At 40.9% G+C, this 21,563-nt stretch overlaps 1 protein-coding gene across 10 annotated transcripts in view; it reads left to right on the plus strand.

Moving 5' to 3' along the window:
• Positions 1–21,563, plus strand: part of FHOD3 (formin homology 2 domain containing 3) — a 496,353-nt gene that overhangs the window by 318,649 nt on the left and 156,141 nt on the right. For 7 of the 10 annotated variants that reach the window (XM_060781410.2, XM_060781412.2, XM_060781415.2 and 4 more), the window contains 3 exons: positions 1,063–1,113; positions 12,953–13,167; positions 20,663–20,980. In XM_060781410.2, the coding sequence (XP_060637393.2) occupies positions 1,063–1,113; positions 12,953–13,167; positions 20,663–20,980 (584 nt within the window). The remainder of the gene's footprint in view (positions 1–1,062; positions 1,114–12,952; positions 13,168–20,662; positions 20,981–21,563) is intronic. The other 3 variants (XM_060781413.2, XM_060781414.2, XM_060781417.2) reach the window with 2 other exon arrangements.

Raw genomic sequence — 21,563 nt, forward strand, 5'->3', positions numbered from 1 at the left:
ATTTTTATTGAGCCATATATCCTTAGCACACAGATACAGTGAGCAAACAGATACAAAAGGCATAACTAAATGGCCTTAGCTGTTGTGTATCCATAGGACAAGTGGGGAAGACAGAACAGTCTCGGTTTCCAGATAACAAAATAATTTATTCTCCAACAGTAGGGTTTCATATATCTCATCAAAAGGCTTCTGTAGTAATAAATAAGGTAATAAATAAATAAGGTAAATAAATAAATAAAGTAAATATTTAAAGTTTTAGTTTTATCTTGAATGCATTTTTGGAACAGTGAGCAAACATTTTACCTTTTGCCTTACCTTAAATTAATATGCTTTTCTTCCTTTTCCTGTTTTGTTTAAGAACAAAACTGATCAGGCTGTGATCAGGACAACCACATTTTGAGTCCGAAACCTTTCCCATCTCACTTTCCTCACTCTTTAACCCCTACAATGTATACATTCACATCTAAAGGGGGAGAAGCCTTTTCTTAACCCAGAGGAGGAGATTGATAAAGAATGGAAATCCAAGGGATGATGTGTGAGGTTTAAATGGTGCTGTCAGTATGTGTGTACAGATTTGGAGATTCACACTTTTTTCCTTTGTAAATGAAAAAAAGGTAAATTTGGATGCACTTTGTGTGTTTAACCTTTAGTCTAACCCACAATAATATTGTAAGTCCAATTTTTCATTTAGAGTTGATAACCCAGAACCAGTTAAACTTTTAAGTGATAGATTCTAAGTATCAATTGACCATCGCATAGATGATTGGGCATTTGGAAGTGGATTCATTTAATCACATCCCTCCACATACAATGATTAATGTGATCTTTTAAAAGGATCATTGAGTGTACCAAGCCATTCTCTTGTATGGAAACAGAACAGTCCTCAGTCTGGTACTAACAAGCTGGATTTGGCAGTATGACATCTCAAAATTTACACATTACCATATTTGTTATATATTAATGAATATCCTTTAATTTTAACCAGTGTACTTTAGTTATTGGGGGGGGGGGGGCTTGTGGCTTTTCTTTTCCCCTGTAACATTATGCACCTCTGTTTTATAGTCGTAATTATCTAGGCAAGAGAGAAGAGCTAAGACAAGCAAGAGAAGAGAGGTTTGTACTTATCACTCCTTTTGGCTGCTTTACACTTTTATGTCTTTATTATGAGGTGCCTGATTTATAAACATGCTTCTAACTTTGCTTGCAAAAAATGGCTTAATTCAGAAATATACACCAAACAGTGCCATTTCATTCTAATAAGCACACCCAACAATGCAGAGCTATTTTAGTTACTAAAGGCTTGGCATGTAACAAATGGATGTGGGTTCTGAAGCTGGACCAGGATATAAGTTACAAGATTCATGCAGATAATTCATGGATACTCTGGGATGCAAACCCAGTGATTAAATTCAATTAGAATAGACTTATTGAATCAGTAAAATTTACACCAGGATTATCTCAGTAAATCCTTATTGATTCGGTGAATTCTGCATAGAAGCAATGAATTGTATATAATTGATTGTAAAGGATTTTGAAAGGAAATCTTTAAGCTATAAATCTTGCTCCTTAAGGAGAAGGATCAGATCTCCAGTGAATGCAATTAAAAAGAATTGGCCCTATCAACAATGGGAACAATTCATTTCCATTTCAAAGAAGCAAAAAAGTTATTCAAGACCCTGAATTTTAACCCCAAATGAGCTCAGAAGTTTTTTAAAAGTCAGACTAAGAGTTGTAGCAAATCTGGTGTGCCACAGAATTATAGAATCATAGAATCAAAGAGTTGGAAGAGACCTCATGGGCCATCCAGTTCAACCCCCTGCCAAGAAGCAGGAATATTGCATTCAAATCACCCTGACTGATGGCCATCCAGCCTCTGTTTAAAAGCTTCCAAAGAAGGAGCCTCCACCACACTCTGGGGCAGAGAGTTCCACTGCTGAACGGCTCTCACAGTCAGGAAGTTCTTCCTCATGTTCAGATAGAATCTCCTTTCTTGTAGTTTGAAGCCATTGTTTCACGTCCTAGTCTCCAGGGAAGCAGAAAACAAGCTTGCTCCCCCCCTCCCTGTGGCTTCCTCTCACATATTTATACATGGCTATCATATCTCCTCTCAACCTTCTCTTCTTCAAGCTAAACATGCCCAGCTCCTTAAGCCTCTCCTCATAGGGCTTGTTCTCCAGACCCTTGATCATTTTAGTCGCCCTCCTCTGGACACATTCCAGCTTGTCAATGTTGTTGTTCATTCGTTCAGTCGTCTCCGACTCTTCGTGACCTCATGGACCAGCCCACGCCAGAGCTCCCTGTCGGCCGTCACCACCCCCAGCTCCTTCAAGGTCAGTCCAGTCACTTCAAGGTTGCCATCCATCCATCTTGTCCTTGGTCGGCCCCTCTTCCTTTTGCCTTCCACTTTCCCCAGCATAATTGTCTTCTCTAGGCTTTGCTGTCTCCTCATGATGTGGCCAAAGTACTTCAGCTTTGTCTTTAGTATCCTTCCCTCCAATGAGCAGTCAGGCTTTATTTCCTGGAGGATGGACTGGTTGGATCTTCTCGCAGTCCAAGGCACTCTCAGCACTTTCCTCCAGCACCACAGCTCAAAAGCATCGATCTTCCTTCGCTCAGCCTTCCCTAAGGTCCAGCTCTCACATCCGTAGGTTACTACAGGGAATACCATGGCTTTGACTAGGCGGATCTTTGTTGCCAGTGTGATGTCTCTACTCTTTATTATTTTATCGAGACTGGACATTGCTCTCCTCCCAAGAAGTAAGCGTCTTCTGATTTCCTGGCCACAGTCTGCATCTGCAGTAATCTTTGCGCCTAGAAATACAAAGTCTGTCACAACCTCCACATTTTCTCCCTCTATTTCCCAGTTGTCAATCATTCTTGTTGCCATAATCTTGGTTTTTTTGATGTTTAGCTGCAACCCAGCTTTTGCGCTTTCTTCTTTCACCTTGATTAGAAGGCTCCTCAGCTCCTCCTCGCTTTCGGCCATCAGAGTGGTGTCATTTGCATATCTGAGCTTGTCAATATCTCTCTTGAATTGTGGTGCCCAGAATTGGACACAATATTCCATGTGTGGTCTAACCAAAGCAGAGTAGCGGGGTAGCATGGCTTCCCTAGATCTAGACACTATGGTCCTATTGATGCAGGCCAAAATCCCATTGGCTTTTTTTGCTGCCACATGACATTGTTGGCTTATGTTTAACTTGTTGTCCACGATCTTTTTCACACGTACTGCTCTCGAGCCAGGCATTGTCCCCCATTCTGTCTTTGCATTTAGTTTTTTCTGCCTAATTGGAGTATCTTGCATTTGTCACTGTTGAACTTCATCAAAGACTTCAATCACTGAGCAAAAGAAAGTTGTTGACATAAACCAATGTGTTTTACTACACATTTGATGTCCCACTTAACACTTTGGGCTCTAAAACAAAGGAGTTAACTTTAATTGATAACAAATTTACCGAAGCAGACACTTCTGTTCTTGTGTGTCTTAACGGAAGAGGACATTGTGACCGAGTATAAATTTACTGCTATGATAAACCTTTAATTTGGTAATGAGATGCATATAGTACTTGTGCATTTTGAAAAAGTGTATAATGTTTGTTTCTCTCTTACTGTTTCTTCAATTCTCTTTTTCCAAAGATTTAAAACACACACAGAAACCACATTTCTAAATGTTCAAGAGTTACATCGTGATACTATATCCTGTTTCAATATTCCAAAACAAAATAAAAGTTATTTATGTCTCAGAAAGAATCTTGAGAGGAGAACAGAAAAAAACGTCCATGTTCAGTCATCATCTACAATGCAAAATTAGTTTAGTAGTGTGCTATTGTTCTGTGGAGGACCTAAATACCCTAAAGGAACCAAATCCTATTGATCTTGGAAATTACGCAGGTTCAGCCCCTACTAGTACTTGGATAGGAAACCACAAATTAATAACAAGTGGTGTGAGCTGTATTACAGAGGAAGGAACTGGCAAAATCATCTCTGTGCATTACTTATTTATTAATTTAAAACATTTATATTCCGCCCTTCTCATGCCAAAGGGGACTCAGGGTGGAGCACAACATATACACGGCAAACATTCAATGCTAGAATAAAACAAACTATAAATATAAAAAAACATTAAAATCAGTTGTATCTACTTCAAAATCAAATTGTTGAAACAACCTCAAGCCAGCCATACCAGATGGTTTCCTGTTATTACACTATTCAAAGGCTTGGTCCCACAGCCAGGTCTCTACCACCTTTCTGAAGGACAGGTTGAAAGCATCTGGATAAGAATCAAGGGAACTGGGACTCAAAAAGATCTAGTTGTAGGCGTCTACTACAGACCTCCAAGCCAGGAGGAAGAACTTGATGAAGTCTTCTGCCAACAGTTGACCAAACAGGCACAAAGAAGAGATGTAGTAGTCATGGGCGATTTCAACTATCTCGATATTTGCTGGAAAACAAACTCGGCCAAGAGTATGAAGTCCAACAAATTCCTCGCTTGCCTTGCAGACAATTTCATGGTCCAGAAGGTAGAAGAGGCAACAAGGGGATCGGCTACTCTTGATCTCATCCTAACAAATGCGGAGGACCTGATTGATGCGATTGAAGTGGTCGGATCCTTAGGGGCAAGCGACCATGTGCTCCTGCAATTTGAGGTACAAAGGAAGGCCGAAACTAAGACAAGTCAAACACGCATTTTGGACTTTAGGAGAGCTGATTTCCGAAAAATGAAGGAAACGCTGAGCAGCATTCCGTGGACACAGAATGCGGATGGATGGGAGTTTTTCAAGAGTAGTGCCAGAGAAGAAAAATGGGTTCCCCTAACACGGTGGAGACCAAAATCCACTGATTGTGGTAATGTGAAAATAACTAAATTAACTCAATGTATATATTACAAATACACATATCAAAAAAACAGGACTACCACATTCACATTAAGTAGAAACAACTGGTTCTTCTCTTGAAGTATAAAACAAAGTCTTCGTGTGAGTAAATGTCCTGTTCTTTATTACATATGAGTAGACTCCAGTAATCACATGAATTGACTCCAACCTGCAACCAGTTTCGACTCACAAGAGCCCTATACTTGCCACAGAATAAAACTCCTTGCAGGGTATATTGCTCAACAAAGACTAGCTGATCCACCCCTCCAGAAGACTTGTTGAGCAATATACCCTGCAAGGAGTTTTATTCTGTGGCGAGTTCAAGTCCCCAGGGCCAGATCAACTACACCCAAGAGTATTGAAGGAACTAGCAGAAGTCATCTCGGAACCATTGGCAATCATCTTTGAGAGTTCTTGGAGAACGGGAAAAGTTCGAGCATTTTGGATGAGGGCCAATGTGCTCCCAATCTTCAAGAAGGGGAAAAAAGATGACCCAAACAATTACCGTCCGGTTAGCCTCACGTCGATATCAGGCAAGAGTATGGAAAAGATTGTTAGGGAAGTGGTATGCTCATGTGCAAAAGCCCCGTAGCCACCACAGCAACCTGAGGTTCCAGGTTCAGCAATGAGTCTAAGAGGACTCCCAAGCTGCGAACCTGCGCCTTCAAGGAGAGTGTAACCCCACCCAGCACAGGCTATACCCTATCCAGCCTTGTGACCGACCAGGAGGACCTCTGTCTTGTCTGGATTCGACTTCAATTTGTTCGCCCTCATCCAGACCATCACTGGTTGGATGAGGCCAAGCAGTGATGGTTCACGACCTGGGCAACCTCCTTAGAATCTGGTAAAAAGGAATAATAGAGTTGAACACCATCTGCGTACAGATGGCATCAAACTCCAAAACTCTGGATGATCTCACCCAACGGCTTCATGTAGATGTTAAACAACAGGAAGGACAATACTGAGCCCTGTGGGACCCCACAGGTTAAAGGCTGTGGAGCCAAGCAGGTGTTCCCCAACAACACCTTCTGGGTATGGTCCTCCAGGAAGGACTGGAGCCACTGCAAAACAGTACCTCCAAGACCCATCCTTGCGAGGGGACCCAGAAGGATACCGTGGTCTACGGTATCGAAAGCCGCTGAGAGGTCCAGGAGAACCAACAGGGACACACTCTCCCTGTCAAGTTCTCTGCAGAGATCATCCACTTAGGCGACCATGACTGTCTTAGTTCCATGACCCGGTTTGAAACCAGGCTGCAATGGATCCAGATAGTCAGTTTTATCCAAGAACCCCTAGAGCTGCGAGGCAACCACACTTTCTAAGAGTTTATCCAAAAAGGGGAGATTGGAAACTGCCCAAAAGTTGTTCAAATCAGTGGAGTCCAATGATGTTTTTTTCACAGTGGTTTTATCACGACTTCTTTTAAGCTTGTTGGAATTTTGCCTTCCAAGAGGGAGGCATTAAATATCCCTGAATATAATGGCAGAAAATCCCACATTAGCTGAGTGTGGACTCAGACAACCCAGTTCAAAGTAGATATTGTGATATTTTCTACCTTGATATTCTGGGATATAGGACTGTTTGGAAGGGCCCCCAGCCATGACAGTTCAAGTGTTTTCTTCTTTGAACTGTATTATATGGCAGTGTGGACTCATAACCCAGGGTCCTTCTACACAGCCCTGTATCCCAGAATATCAAGGCAGGATATCCCAAAATCCCTCATGATCTGCTTTGAACTGGGTTATCCGAGTCCACACTCAACGTGGGATTTTCTGCCTTGATATTCTGGGATATAAGGCTATGGAAGAGCCCTCAGATAACCCAGTTCAAAGCAGATAATATTGTGGGATTTTCTGCCTTGATATTCTGAGTTACATGGCTGTGTGGAAGGGCCCTAAGGGCCCAGAGGATCTTGGAATCTATCTCTTAAGGCCCTCAGGAAATCATCCAGTCACCTTAGTTCAGGGGCGCTAGTGTCATACATTTGCATTCACCAGTCAGCTGCTGGCCCTTTTAAGTTGGCCCCTATAGCATGAACCCTTCCCCCTTCTGAAGGGAAAAACTCCCTGTAATCTTCCATAAAATGTCTTATGTTTGTTTTGAAGTAAGAGAGCTTTGTTAGGTTCACCCGTAGCTCCCCTCTCCCAGACGTCACTTGCAGTTGGCTTCTCCCTGATAATCCTGTTGGGAAAGCTGAGGCACACTGCTCTTCTGCCTCCTCCATGGTGTTTGCAAATATCACTCGGCCCAACAGCCGGGACGTCACTTCTCCCTGGGATCAGCCTCGCCTTTGCTCCCTGTGTTCTGCGACGGCCATCCACAATGCTATCACCACCTTCCTCATTTCTTAACCTGGAAAGAAAAGGCAAACCTTTCAGCATTTTCTCTATGGAGTTGACTTTCCTCTCCAACCTTTTTGTCTCCAAAGAGAACTCTCCCAGCTCTCCTTTTCCCGCCACTGGGGGGGGTCTTTCATCACACCATCACCCCTCTTCCTGCAGGCATTTGGGTGGAGGTAAGGGGCATCCCTGTCATCAGAAGATCGCTATCAGCCTCACTAGCCATGCCAGATAGCTCTAATTCGAGTGCTACAGCCAAAGCCTCTCGGGGCTGATCTCCAAGTCCATTGCACCCTCAGTTTCTAGCAGGTCCTCGGACTCTTCCATAGACATAGTGCTCTCACAGATAGTACAAGACAGATAGTATAGGACAAGCATAGAAAGGAGAACTATCTTAATGTCAGAACCTGGAAGCTCTTGGATCAGAAACATGCTCACAAAGGGCAATCTTTGGATACAGCTTTATTCTGTCTTACCACAGAATAAGAAAGACAGTTCTAAAGGTTTCTCACCAACCTCCCCCCTCCCCCTGGTGTATATCATTCCCCAGTCCCATCCCCCTCTACTGGCTACATTCCATTCCAACAGTTGCTATCCTAAAGTTTCATTTTCTCATAAGGCTGTCAGTACTGTGGTTTAAATGTGATGAAATATTGTTTATAGTTTAAACTCTGTGTGTTCAGTGTAGAAATGTAATGCTGTGCAAGAGTTAAATGCACAGAGCTATGATATATGCCTAGAGTGTAACTTTGGACAGTTCCTGTTGCGTCACACATTCCAGAAATGTTATAACAGCACATGTTTGTTTATTTATTTGCTACATTTCTATACCGCCCCTCTCAGCCCAGGGCGACTCGGAGCGGTTAACAATCAGCAACAATTTGATGCCAAACAATATAAAAATATAAAATATAAAAACTGTACAAAGCCTTAAAAACATTATCATAAACGTCTCCATATCAAATCATTGTCCAGTTGCGTCATCAGTGGTTCCATGATATCGTATATCTATGCCATATTTGGGAAGGCCTGTTCGAAAAACCATTCTTCGAAAAGTCAGGAGAGAGAGGCCGTTCTCTCTAGACAGGGTGTTCCACAGTCGAGGGGCCACCGCTGAGAAGGCCCTGTCTCTCATCCTCTCCAAATGCATCTGCGAGGGAGGCAGGAGCGAGAGCAGGGCCTCCCCAGAAGGTCTTAACATCCTAGATGGTTCATAAGGAGAGATACGTTTGGATAGGTAAATTAGACCGAAACCGTTTAGGGCTTTATAGGCTAAAGCCAGCACTTTGAATTGTGCCCGGAAGCAAATTGGCAGCCAGTGGAGCTGGCGCAGCAGAGGAGCTGTATGCTCCCTGTTAGCAACCTGGCTGCCACCCGTTGGACCATCTGCAGCTTCCGAACAGTCTTCAAAGGCAGCCCCACGTAGAGGGCATTGCAGTTGTCTATACGGGATGTAACCAGAGCGTGGACTACCATGGCCAAGTCAGACTTCCTAAGGTACGGGCGCAGCTGGCACACATGTTTTAACTGTGCAAATGCTGCCCTGGTCACCGCCGAGACCTGGGGTTCCAGGCTCAGTGATGAATCCAGGATTACACCCAAGCTGCGAACCTGCACCTTCAGGGTGAGTGTAACCCCATCTAGCACAGGCTGTAACCCTATGCCCTGTTCGGCCTTATGACTGACCAGGAGTCAGTCTTGTCTGGATTTAATTTCAATTTGTCTGCCCTCATCCAGACCGTCACAGCTGCCAAGCAGGACCTGAACAGCATTCTTAGTAGTAGGTGGGAAGGAATGACAGAGTTGGACATCATCTGCGTACAGATGACACCGCACCCCGAAACTCAGGATGATCCTCCCCAGCGGCTTCATGTAGATGTTAAACAACATGGGAGACAGTATTGAGCCATGAGGAACCCCACAAGACAATGGTTGTGGAGTTGAACAGGAGTCCCTCAATAACACCTTCTGGGAACGGTCCTCTAGGAAGGACTGGAACCACTGCAGAGCAGTATCTCCAAGGCCTGTTCCTGCAAGGCATCCCAGAAGGATACCGTGGTCAACGGTATTGAAGGCAGCTGAGAGGTCCAGCAGAACTAACAAGGACACACTCCCCCTGTCTAGGTCCCGGCGAAGATAATTCACTAAGGTGACCAAGGCTGTCTCGGTTCCATGTCCCGGTCTAAATCTGTGTCTTCCAAGAATACCTGGAGTTGTGAGGCCACCACACGTTCCAGGACTTTGCCCAAAAAAGGGGAGATTGGAAACAGGCCAATAGTTGTCCAATTGAGTGGGGTCCAGTGATAATTTCTTCAACAGGGGTTTTATCACAGCTTGTTTTAAGCTCACTGGATCCTTGCCTTCCCAAAGGGATGCATTCACCACCACCTTCACCCACTCGGCCAATCCCCCTCTAGCCTCCTTTAGAAGCCAGGATGGGCAGGGGTCTAGGATGCATGTGTGGTCACTCTCATTCCTCCAAGTAGCTTGTCCATATCCTCGGGTTTCACCAATTGAAATGAATCCATCAAAACCAGACAAGCAGGTGCTCGTGTTACATCTTCAGAGACTACCGTTAAAATGGTGTCCAAGCCAGCATGGATCAAAACAACTTTGTTCTCTTCTGTTCTCTTCCAGCGATGTATGGCTAAGGGGAAAGATGTGCCTTTGGCGATTCCTGTATATAGTTTTGTAGTTTTTTAGAAATAGCAATAATTCTTTGTGCCACTCCAGAGGTGATTGAAGGCAGCATGCTTCCTTTGTTTTGTGCCTCTTAGCAGACACTCTGGGGTCAATAAACCAACAAGGGTTATGGGCCCAGCATGCTACCACTGCACCAGTTCAAAGCAGACAAATCTGGATTTTATATAGTAATGTCACTGAGGTCCCAGGTCTCCCACGTCCCTTCTACACTGCCACATTATCGAGTTTATTAAATCAGATAAGCCGCATTATCTCATTTGAACCTGATTATGTGAGTCTAGACTGCCATATAATCCAGTTCAAAGCAGACCATCAGTATTTGATATGGCAGTGTGGTAGAAGGGCCCTCAATCCACACTGAGCATTATATGGACTTCAAAGCCAGGCAACAAAATTTCCACAAAATCAAGTCCTCCTTGAGCATCAGTGATCTGCTGTTTGTGTAAATCCCATCCCAACTTCAAGCTAGTTTTCCATCTGCACACACAGCGAAACCACTTTGAAACTGCATGAAGTGATCCGTGTGGCCATTTTCCTCCCTGGTTCCAGACCAATGTTCTAAAGTGAAAGCCTTCAGAGACACAAATATCTCCTGGTTTAGATCCCAATTTGTGTGTGTGTGTGTGCGCGCGCGCATTTCCTGCTCCAAATTGGATGGTAGTTCTACAATTCTGAATCTGGTGGAAAACAGTCATTTGTAGTATTTACAACTCCCAGAAGAGCCCAATCCCAAGCAGCAAGGATGAACTGCATTAAATTGAGGGGCGCTCTTGTGGCACCCCCGCTTACTATCGCTCTCCTTCCCATGGAGAAGAGTATAGCGGGTGGAACAGACTCCTCAGGACTGCCACACTTTAAGCATTATTGGACTGAGTCTTTTATAGGAATATTCTGTTGATGTAGTCCCAAAGTTCTTGATTTGTGTTGACAAACACAAGGCTTGTGTTGACTTCCTTAACTCCAACCACACATCCCTCCATTATTCCATTCATTCCCACACATCATTATATCAAATCCACATTTATCACATCTGCAATGATATTTTTGTGGCATAAGTACCATATATATTAATGTATAAGTCGAAGTCAGGTTTTAATGTGATCTGTGGTTAGGTCAAGCGTCATTGTTTGGAGGGCCAGCACAATTTTCCCATCTAGGTCAGAAACAGTGACATGGTGTAAAGTTTACAAGAGTACAGTATTTTTTTTAGGTCCTCCCATGGTAGGTTAAGCTCTCATCTTTTACCTTTCTACTCAGAAAAAGGGGTGGTTCCTTTTTTAAGAAGGGCTACATTGGACTATAGATAAGTTGATCCAGTTGTCTTGGATATATTTTTGTCTAAAACTTTGGATTGGAAATTGGACTAAAATTTCTAGACTTATCTATGAGTATATACAGTAAAAAGAGGGAAAGTTATTTTAGTTTTTCCTGGGTTGCAGACAGGTTTGCTCTTATAGTGTTAACAGTTCTCAACATTGTAGAACTAACTGCTTAATTATTTTTTGTGTAGGCTGCATGTTGTGTGCATGCATGTTTCATGGTTCTTGCCTGCTGATCAGCTCTGCTAGGAGCGTTCATTTTATTCTATCTCTATATTCATACTACTTCTCTGCATTCAATATGATTCAAACTTTCACAGTCAAACTAGACCAAAGTTATTGTTGGATTTGTTTGTTTTGCAGAAGTCTTCACCCCAAGTGGTGAATTATTTCTTTTTGTCATAACACACGTGTGTGTTCCCCCATTTCTTGCCTTTACAATACTTTGTTTGTGATTGGTCTTTAAAAGGTAAACACACGTTTAATTTGGAAATCTGATTACTGAGGCAAATATCTCTAACCCTGTGTTAATTTTCGGGAATAAGAAATATCTTGTGGGTTAAGCATGGTCATATAACACGCTGCAGAATTACCCACTTTCACAGAAAGGTTCCTGTTTCTTCTCTGGAGGTGTCAGTTCCTTCTAAACAATGAGGCACAGAACCTTGGAGTATTTGCTTCTCTAAACCAAGTAACTCTCGACTGTTCCCTGCTTCAAAGATAAGCTATTTAAAAATCAATGTGAATTATGCCTCCAAATGTAATCACATTTGAAGAGAAATGTATGCCTCGGTAATCAGATTGCTGGGAGATACTGAACTTTTACAGAGAAAGACAACTTTGCCCTATTGCTTACAAAACATTTATAGCAGTGGGATATTGTCAGGGTTGTAAAAAAAACTTTATAGTCACCTTTTTAAGCATTTCACCTCAGAGTAAGAATTGGGCCAGGATATCTGTGTCCATAAATGTATTCCATGAGCAAATAATGATAGATAAAATTAGCAAACATCTGGAAGAGGAACATATTTCAAAGATATTCTGGTCTGAATATATGAAGAACTGTATGGAGACTATGATTGGTAGCTGTTCTTAATAAACAGTTAGCGAGTCTTGCCTGCCTAAAATGCAAAACAGATGTATCTTTGTTCTTTTCAACTGACTTTGATGAATAAACTATAAATGACGTCATATCCCAGCTATTGGATGTCTTGAGTCTGGCTGAGAAATCCTTTAGAATTAAAAAAAAGTTTCCATTGTAGACGCTGAAGAGAACAAAGTGAATTCCATTGCACTTCTCCTAGAGCAGACACTCAGTCCGTTCTTACTCCAAACATAAGTGTTATTATTTACTGCAAGATCAGTTTTTCTGAGGCACAAAAATTTTACCCCTTCCTTTTCAATAAGAGGTTAAAAAATTTCCAGGAGGAAGAAAAATATTTTCTTTATAGCTCAGTATCTGGAGACCATTTAATATTGTTAGTTGATTTAAAATCAGCACTACCCTCCTTTGGGTTATTTATTTATTTATGCATGTATTTATTTTTAATCTGGTATTGTCTCCCACACCCCTATCTTCTGGAAGATTAACCTGGCAGTCACTTTTGCTGTGTACCTCATGTGTCAGGAAGTCAGCTCTTTTCCTCCGGGTGTTTCATCCATAAACAAGCATCAGCTTTTGCTTCTTTACGGAATCTCTTTGGAATTTAACTTTCAGATACAAATACTTGGAGAAATTGGCAGCTGAAGAATATGAGAAGGAACTGAGAAGTCGAAGTTTATGTAGGGGAAGAAGTGACCTGTCCTTGAATTTGGGCTCTGCTTCACCCATCACTTCTCCCAGTCCCCAGTGTGCAAGTCCAGCTTCAACAGATTCTCAGGACGAACTAAAGACTCCTGCGACAATTTTCAAAACACCTCAAACTCCAGAAGGTAAGTGCCAGTGAACTCTGAAAACAAAATGTGTGTCTAATTATTGCTTGCAAATTAAGCAGATGCTTTGTTAAAGACATCAGGTTGTTATTGACTAATCTTTTCTCTCTTATATATCTTACGAATGAATTGTGCAGTTATGGACATTATAAAGACTTAAAGATTTTCTTCTAATTTCATGTAGTTGTTAAAAGAAAAGTAAGATATAGTGACATCAAGCAGATGCTATCATGAAGGGAAATGTTTTCAATGGGTATAATCCAATAGGATAGGCAGTCTCTGAGAACCAGTTGCTGGGAAACATGAGCATTTTGCTTATGTGCTGCTTATGATTTAACAATGGCAATTCATGGTCAGATCAGAATGCTATGCTAGATAACTCTTTGGTCTCATCTAGTCCAGCTCTAATCTTATTATAATTTTTGCATAGCTGTGCTTAAAAAATGCCCTGAAAATACTAGATTCATGTGCTCCAACTAAAATAAAGTATTTTTAAGTTCCATTGGATTGATTCTGAATCTTAAGCATGTGCTTAAATTGCTTCCCCTGAAATCAGTGGGACGTATTAATTTTGGCTAGTTTCAGTCTTGTAACAGCATGTATCATATACTTTCATGTTGAGAATAATTCAGCAAACTTTGTGTGAACATCTGACAACCTGACAACCTGGAAGGACATGTTGCAACTCCACACTCTCATGCATGATGAATAAAAATCTTCTTTAGGTAATTTCAAAATTGGTTTCTTATATGGGGAGCTTCTTCACAGTTGGAAAAGGGAAGCAAGAAGAAGGAATATGACCAGGGTCTAAATCACTGCATAGCCATGGAAACCCATTGGATGACCCCAGGAAAGTCACATTCTCTCAGCCTCTGAAGATAGCAAAGTCAAGCCCTCTTTGAACAAACCATGCCCAGCAAAACCCATGATAGGGTCACCATGAGTCACAAACAACTTCAAGAGACACAACAATAAAAACAACTTTGGAAGAAGTCAGATACCAGGGTTGGTCTTTCATATCTGACTTCTCGGCTTGGCGGGAAAAAACATTAGAAATCTATACTTCTGGCATATCATACAATTGTTAAAATGTGGGGAAACTAGTAATAGTTTGTGGTGAACTATGTTAAACTACCTGGAAAGGTATAGAAAGCATGATGTAGCATCTCAGATTTAGCAGTATTAATTTATGTATACCCCAGTTTTATTCTTACAGGCGGAAAGCTTTAATTGCTCTTCATCATCCCTATAGTGACAACAAAGTCCTATGGGCTTGGTCAGGCTAAGAAGGGCTGATGGGCTCATGGGTCTGACTTGCCTCTCCCAAGTCCTAGTTCATTACTAATTCCTATAAAAATACGTATTTTCATGGATTTCAAGGCCAAGTTAAGCACATGTTTAAATCTTTCCTGTTGAGATCTGAAGCACATAAAAGTACCTGCTTTGGGCTTGATTGAATCAATTAGTATCTCATAGTGTTGCTTTGGAAATCTGCAAATGCAAAAAGAGTTAGGTAACATACATTGATGATTTCTGTACTTGAGTCTCTTAACATCCCCCCTCGGGGGTTGAGAAGGGCGGGATAAAAATGCTGTAAATAAATAAATAAATTTCTTATGGAGGAACAGTTTCTCATAGTATTCCTGCATTATGATCCCTAAACATTTCTGGTGCTAGTGCATGTTCACGACCGGGTTTCACTATCATGTACTTTGGCTTGATGCTGCCTCTGTGACTTGAATAAGCTGTTATTGCTTGATGTTGGTTTGTTTGCTTTTATTGCTTGAAGCATGCTGTTAAAAAAATAACTTCCATTTGAAAAAAGAATGAGTATTATAATCTGACATTGGGTGTACTGGTGTCAAACTTCATTTTCGTTTGCATGGTTTCTTCTCAGCACTACTATTTTTTTCCTGAGTATCAGATTCCTAGCAGAGACTGTGGTATCTGCAAAATCGCTTTTATTCAGAAATATTCAGAATGGCAGTTATTCAAACCCAGCAGTGCCCGGCATTGCAAACTCATTTTTCTCCTTACCATTAGGATTTTTCTAACCTCTGCATAGAGAGCAACTATCTCTTTTATGGCAATTATTTTACCATATGTCTGTAGGAAGTATTCCAAACATTACATTATAAAATGAAATACTTTGGTATGTGTGGGGAATAGATCTATAACAGTAAATATACCCACTGATTGAGATGGGGAAGTGCTTTCAGCAGACAGCAGGTGTTTTGGTTTTTGCCAGAAGAGCACCTGATAATAATTAGCAAGTTTGTGATGTTGTTGAACTTGCCGGTAGTCTCAGCTTACACTTATGCTTAGATGGCTTACCTATATAAATAAACATGTAATGTTCGTTTGTGGGATTAACATAACTCAAAAACCCCTGGATGAATTGACACCAAATTTGGGCACAAAACACCTATCAGGCCAACAACTGACCATCACTCATAAAAACACTGGAAACACACAGTGGCAGGGACTTAAAAAGCCAAAAAAGCTAAAAGATGCAACAACGCATGTGCAAAAATGATCCCCCCTGGCAAACAAAGCACACAATAGCATATCCACACTCTCTTCTGGACTACAGCTCCCAACATCTCCTAGACCAGGCCTTTTAAGAGAGGAAGATGATCTAAATGCAATGCTTCCAAGCTGCAAGCTTTCTTCTCCTTGAATTTCTTTGAGAGCATCCCAATCCCTGCATATTTCCAATTTCCTATTCCTGGACTGCAACTTTCAGCAATCATCTAGACAGATAGATTATTGGGGGGGGGGGGGGGTAGATGGATCAGGAGAACTGCTGGGAGTTGCAGTCCAGGAATTGGTAGAGAAGGAAGAAAAGGGAGAAAGGGAAAGAAAAGGTGGGGGGGGGGGGGATGGAAGGGAAGAAGAAGAGAAGGAAGGAAGGAAAGAAAAAAATGGAAGGGAAGAGGGAGGGAAGGAAGTAGAGAAAGAAAGAAGAGAAAGAGGGAGGGAGGGTTAGCCACAGCAATGCGTGTTGAGTACAGGTAGTTCAATATAAAGAAATAGGAGGAAACTGTAATCATTATAGAATTGCAATTCTCTTTAGAAATCACAGGATGGCTTGGCAGTGAAGTATGAGAAGAAATAAACAGACCTAAACTAGAAAATAAGATCAAACTTCTTCTGGTGTTGGTGTAGCTGTTAATGTTGTTCCATACAAAGAGATTCAATTCCCCCCCCCCCCCTTAGTTCACCTTGCAGCAGACTTTCCCACCATTAACCTGTTGAAAGCAATTAATTACTATATGAAATCTTCAGATACTTTATCAAGAGCACATTCAAACTACAGGAGAGGAGATTCCATCTGAACACGAGGAAGACCTTCCTGACTGTGAGAGCCGTTCAACAGTGGAACTCTGCCCTGGAGTGTGGTGGAGGCTCCTTCTTTGGAAGCTTTTAAACAGAGGCTGGATGGCCATCTGTCAGGGGTGATTTGAATGCAACATTCCTGCTTCTTGGCAGGGGGTTGGACTGGATGGCCCATGAGGTCTCTTCCAACTCTTTGATTCTATGATTCTATGATTCTATATATGGCTACTCAGAAATAATTCCCATTGAATTTATTCTGAGTAGATTTGCATAGGATTCATAATGTAAAATTCTGTCAGATCAGTTGTTTAAAATAGTATATTCCAAAATATTCACGTGATCAAATCCACACATAACACATAATACATCAGTTTAGATTAAAATGTACATAATAATAGTCATGTCTATACTTATGGAATATAGCTTCTTCTTACTAAAATAATTTGTGAAGTTTTTCAGCAAAGATAAGACTGAATTTAAAGTTCAGGTATCTTGAAAAGTATGAGCCAGAACTGAGATGGTTCCAGCAGATTAAAATAATGGAAATTATGTGTACAACGAGCAGAGAGAACTTTGGAAAATATCAGCTCTTTTCATAGGAACCAGCTGAATGGATTCATCCCAATCTGATGAAACCCAGATTTGAATTTCCTGTGGAAGTTTACGAACAGTCCATTAAGATGAATGCTTTTCTACCAGTGTTGCTGGCCCAAAATCTCCCTCTTCCCTAGTTTTTTAGTTAGACTGTTTAATGAGAGGCTATTGTGACTTATCGGAGGAAGCTGTACAAGGGGCAATGAATGAAACTTCTTTGTTTTTCTCCCAGCGACATTTCAGTGGTGGCTGCCATGTTGCTTTACATTCATTCCCATTTTTTCCTCACATTGGCCTTTTCCCCCATAGACTTCTTTGGAGTAGGGCAATACATAAAACAAAAAAGTGGCTGTCTGCTAGTCAAATCTATAGTGATGGCTGAGTCTGGCAAAAACACAAGTAAAATCAGTGTTCAAAATGCTGATTCCAACTGCATTTACCAGTCACATGGGGAGCCAAATCCCTGCCCCCAGATGGCACTGGGGGAGATATCTGGCCACTGGTCCCCTGCCCTCCATTTCGCTCCTAAAACATAAACATCTTCTTTTTGTCACACCAACATATAGGTTGCAACCCCACATTCTCAAGACCCATGCATGATGATTGAAAAGATTCTCTAGGCAATTTCAAAATTGGTTTCTTATATGGAGAGCTACTTCAAAGGTGGAGAAGGAAGGCAAGAGAAGCCTCAGACTTGAGGCGTTTACAATATGTTTGGGAGCGAAACGGGGGAAGGGGTGTGGCACCGCCATCGTTCCTCTCCCAAGCTACCTGAGTCCACATAGATGGGATGGTTGTGGGGACTGCCCACCGGATCGTCATATCCCAAGAGGCAGTCTTCACAGGGGCCATACCCTGTATTATTTCTATGTTTATTCCAGTTTAAATTGCATTAGCCTGGTACATTGTTTGGATGCCCTGGGCTAATGTGCCCCCTACACCACATTAAAGGGCAATGTAGATGAGACCTCAGCACTGGAAAGACAAAACCACTGAAAATGGAAAGCAGATTGGCAATTTTGCCTTGACATTCTAATCAACATTTCAAATTTGAGTTGTATACTGGAGCTGTGAAAGTGTAGCCCAGCTGTAGCCTGGCCAAAGGGTTCAACACACACACACAAACTTTCTTGCCTTCCTGTGAACGCACAAAATTTTTTTAGTGTTCTCAAGGGATTAAAAAAAAAAACAATGAAGAACGCAGAAACACTTGTCGATTTTTCCACCTCATTTCCAAGCATTTAAAAACACACTCACACCAAACTTAACCACAAGCCTGATATGGTTCAATGAGATTCAGTGTGAAATGGAGCAAAAATCTACTATGTACTGAAAGATTTCATAATCTGAATTTGCTTAAACTTCCATTTGCTGACATTACAAGTATAGCATATCTGAACATGAAGGTTCCATTCAGTTCTTGTGTGCATTAGCCACCTCTTGTGTATGAATGTATATGCCAACAACAGTTTTTGCGGTCCTTTCTGGGTCAGTGCTATTTTTTACCACGTGATCCAAGCATGGCACAAAATATACCACTTTTCCTTTAGGTTTGCTGATATATCACTGAAATGTTATGATCCGATGACAAAAACCCTTTAAATAAGACACATATGTTTCAAAACAAGGTACATGTGTGCCTTTTGTTAAAATAGAAGTGTCTTGTTTAAAAGACTTTGTCTAATTCTAGATCACTGCATTTTTACAATATAGTGAGTGGGCATCCCTTAGTGAGATCACACCACATGTGGCAGGCTTCAGACATTTATTGGTTGTAATTCATTTATGAAAACAAGTTTCCTGTTGTCATACAGTTCCACTGAAACAGTGCCCTAGTGCAGGTTCACTTCTTTTCAGTTCAGATGAGCTACCAAAAGGCTTCTACAGTGCAAATGACTACATAGAACCTTAAAGTGATACTGTGGAACCATTTTTTATTTAAAAAAAACGTATTTCACTAGGGAATATTCATTTTCCTCTATACAATAATACTTAGAATAATAGATTCATAGAAACATAAGAGATCACAAGAACCATCCAATCCAACCCCCAGCATACAGGACTACATGTTTAAATTTTATTCCACTCTCATTTTCTTATATGAATGTTCATTTGAAAACACCAATTAGGTATATAGATCCATGCAGTGTCCATTGCTACACCACATATGTTTTAAAAACAAAACCGCCAGGACTTAAGAATAAAACTGGCAAAAGTCATAATTTATCCAAAAGATGATTTCAGGACTTTATTAACGTGCTTGTTTCCCTTTCTGTCACTTTGCATGATTATGTCTGTTTCTGTGAGCTGTCAGTTCTTTTGATGGCTTCAATTTTCTTGGTGGCACAAAATAAAATCATTGCACGTGCAAAACTTATGATGAATATTATGATGAAGATGAACTGAATTTGGTGAAGTGAAGAGGATGACATCAGTTGCCTCATCCACAATGTGGAACAAAAATAATTCAAAAAGGGAAGTATCAAGAAGTAATTCAAAAAGGGAGGTATCAAGAAATCAGATGCCAGCCAATTTAGAGACAAATGCCACACGTTTGGAAGCTTAATAGTGTCATATAACAAATGGGTGTTTTATATGGCTGTTTTGAAATAAACAGGCATGAAAAAAGGATATTCTATTAGTGAAGTGAATGAAGCTGTACTTTCTGAGCTATTCCATTTACAATACAAAAGACAGCATGTTCATATATGTGTAAATATCACATCTCAACTGAAAATCAATTACTATTTTAAAAAATAGCAGACAAAGGTTATTTTGTGCTCTTTCCTGTTATCACTTTTAATCTTTCTCATTGAACATTACTCTCTTAGAATCACTGTTAACCTTTAAGTATCTGGATGGGCTGGTCAGATATGTATACCTATATTGTTGAAATCTGAGATATCTCAATGCAAGAATCACAGTTTTGCTAAATCTGATTCAGACAAGGGATGGCAGATTACACAAACAGATGAATCTTCTATGCTATGCTTCTTTATTCATTTTATTGGACCTATGTGCCACCTTATTTTCTATGTGGAACTCATGGCATCTTAGTTTAAACAATCAAAGCAGCCATCTTGTACATAAGTAACCACAACAATCAGAGGTGGTTAATACCTTTTTTGGCATCACGTTCATGTTACAAAGATGGCACATAAGTGGAATGAGCTTTTGAGTTCTCTCAAATTCTTCATCAGGCATAATGGAACGAAAGTAATTAAAAAAGGGAAGTATCAAGAAATCAGGCCTAGTGAATTGGCTGTTGTATTTCTCTGCAGTTGCAAGATCGTTCCTGCAGGCTCAGCAAAGAGAAAATATGCAAAATTATTTGCTTACACCTCCTTAGGATGCAAAGTTATGATTTCCCTCAAGCCCAGCTGACCAGAACAGCCCAATGCCTTTGAAAAAACTTATGGACGTTAGTCTCACACCAGTCCCACTTTTTAAACCTGCTTTTCGTTTTGCTCATCTGAAGAAAGGAAAGATAATGAAATTCAACTGACTGTGAAAGGCACAAAACTTTATTAAGTGAATCTTTCTCCATTATTCTTTTCACTAGTGAGTGCCAATGAACCTGAATGTGAACCAGAACCTCAGCCAGAGGCAGAAAACAAAACAGAGCAGAAAGATGAGGCAGAGTTCGAACAGGGAACAGAAACTCCCCAAGATGTAGAGGTTGCAATGGTGGAGCCAGAGAGTGAAGTGGAGCAAGGACCAGAGCAAGAAACAGAAGAAGGTGCAATACTCAGTGAAAAAGAGAGGCAGAATGAAGATGTGAACGAAAAAGACAACTGCTCTGCATCAAGCATATCCTCGGCAAGCAGCACTTTAGAAAGGGAGGAAAGGGAGGAAAAAATAACCAGCAACAGTACAGCTGGTAAAGTGAAGCTTTTTTATCCCCATAACAGTTGACCATTTTATCGTTTTAAAAAAGCAGCTTCATTACCATATGTCATAAGAAAACAAACCACTGGGTCTATTTTGTCTTTGGTGTGTCCTCCATTAGGACTTCATTTCTCAAATATTCTGGTAATTAATTAGAGGATTTTAGTGCAAACTCACAGAAGAAGTAGGGATTTATTAATTTGTATATTTCTTTATGTGTCTGTTTAATCTGTCTGTTTAATCAGTTTACACACCTAGCCTTTCTGTAAATGACCTCAAAGTAGTGTCCATGGCTCTCTTCTCGTACATAGTATCCTTACTACAACCTTGGGAAGTAGGTCAGGTTATTAGAAAGTGATTGACCGAAGACGACACAATAAGCTTCAATAGCTTTGTTGGCACTCGTGTCTCACAACTCCAAGTCCAACCTTCTATTCACTGCACCACACTAAATTGTTATTCTTATTCTGATAGTTTTCTTTAAGTTTTCCATTTTTAAGGTAACCTGTCCAAGCATAAAAAGGAAAAAATGGGGTTAGTGTAGCAATACCGTTAAGTAGTATTAATTGTTAGAA

Source organism: Anolis sagrei, chromosome 6, assembly GCF_037176765.1.
Source record: "Anolis sagrei isolate rAnoSag1 chromosome 6, rAnoSag1.mat, whole genome shotgun sequence".
Lineage (NCBI taxonomy): Eukaryota > Metazoa > Chordata > Lepidosauria > Squamata > Dactyloidae > Anolis > Anolis sagrei.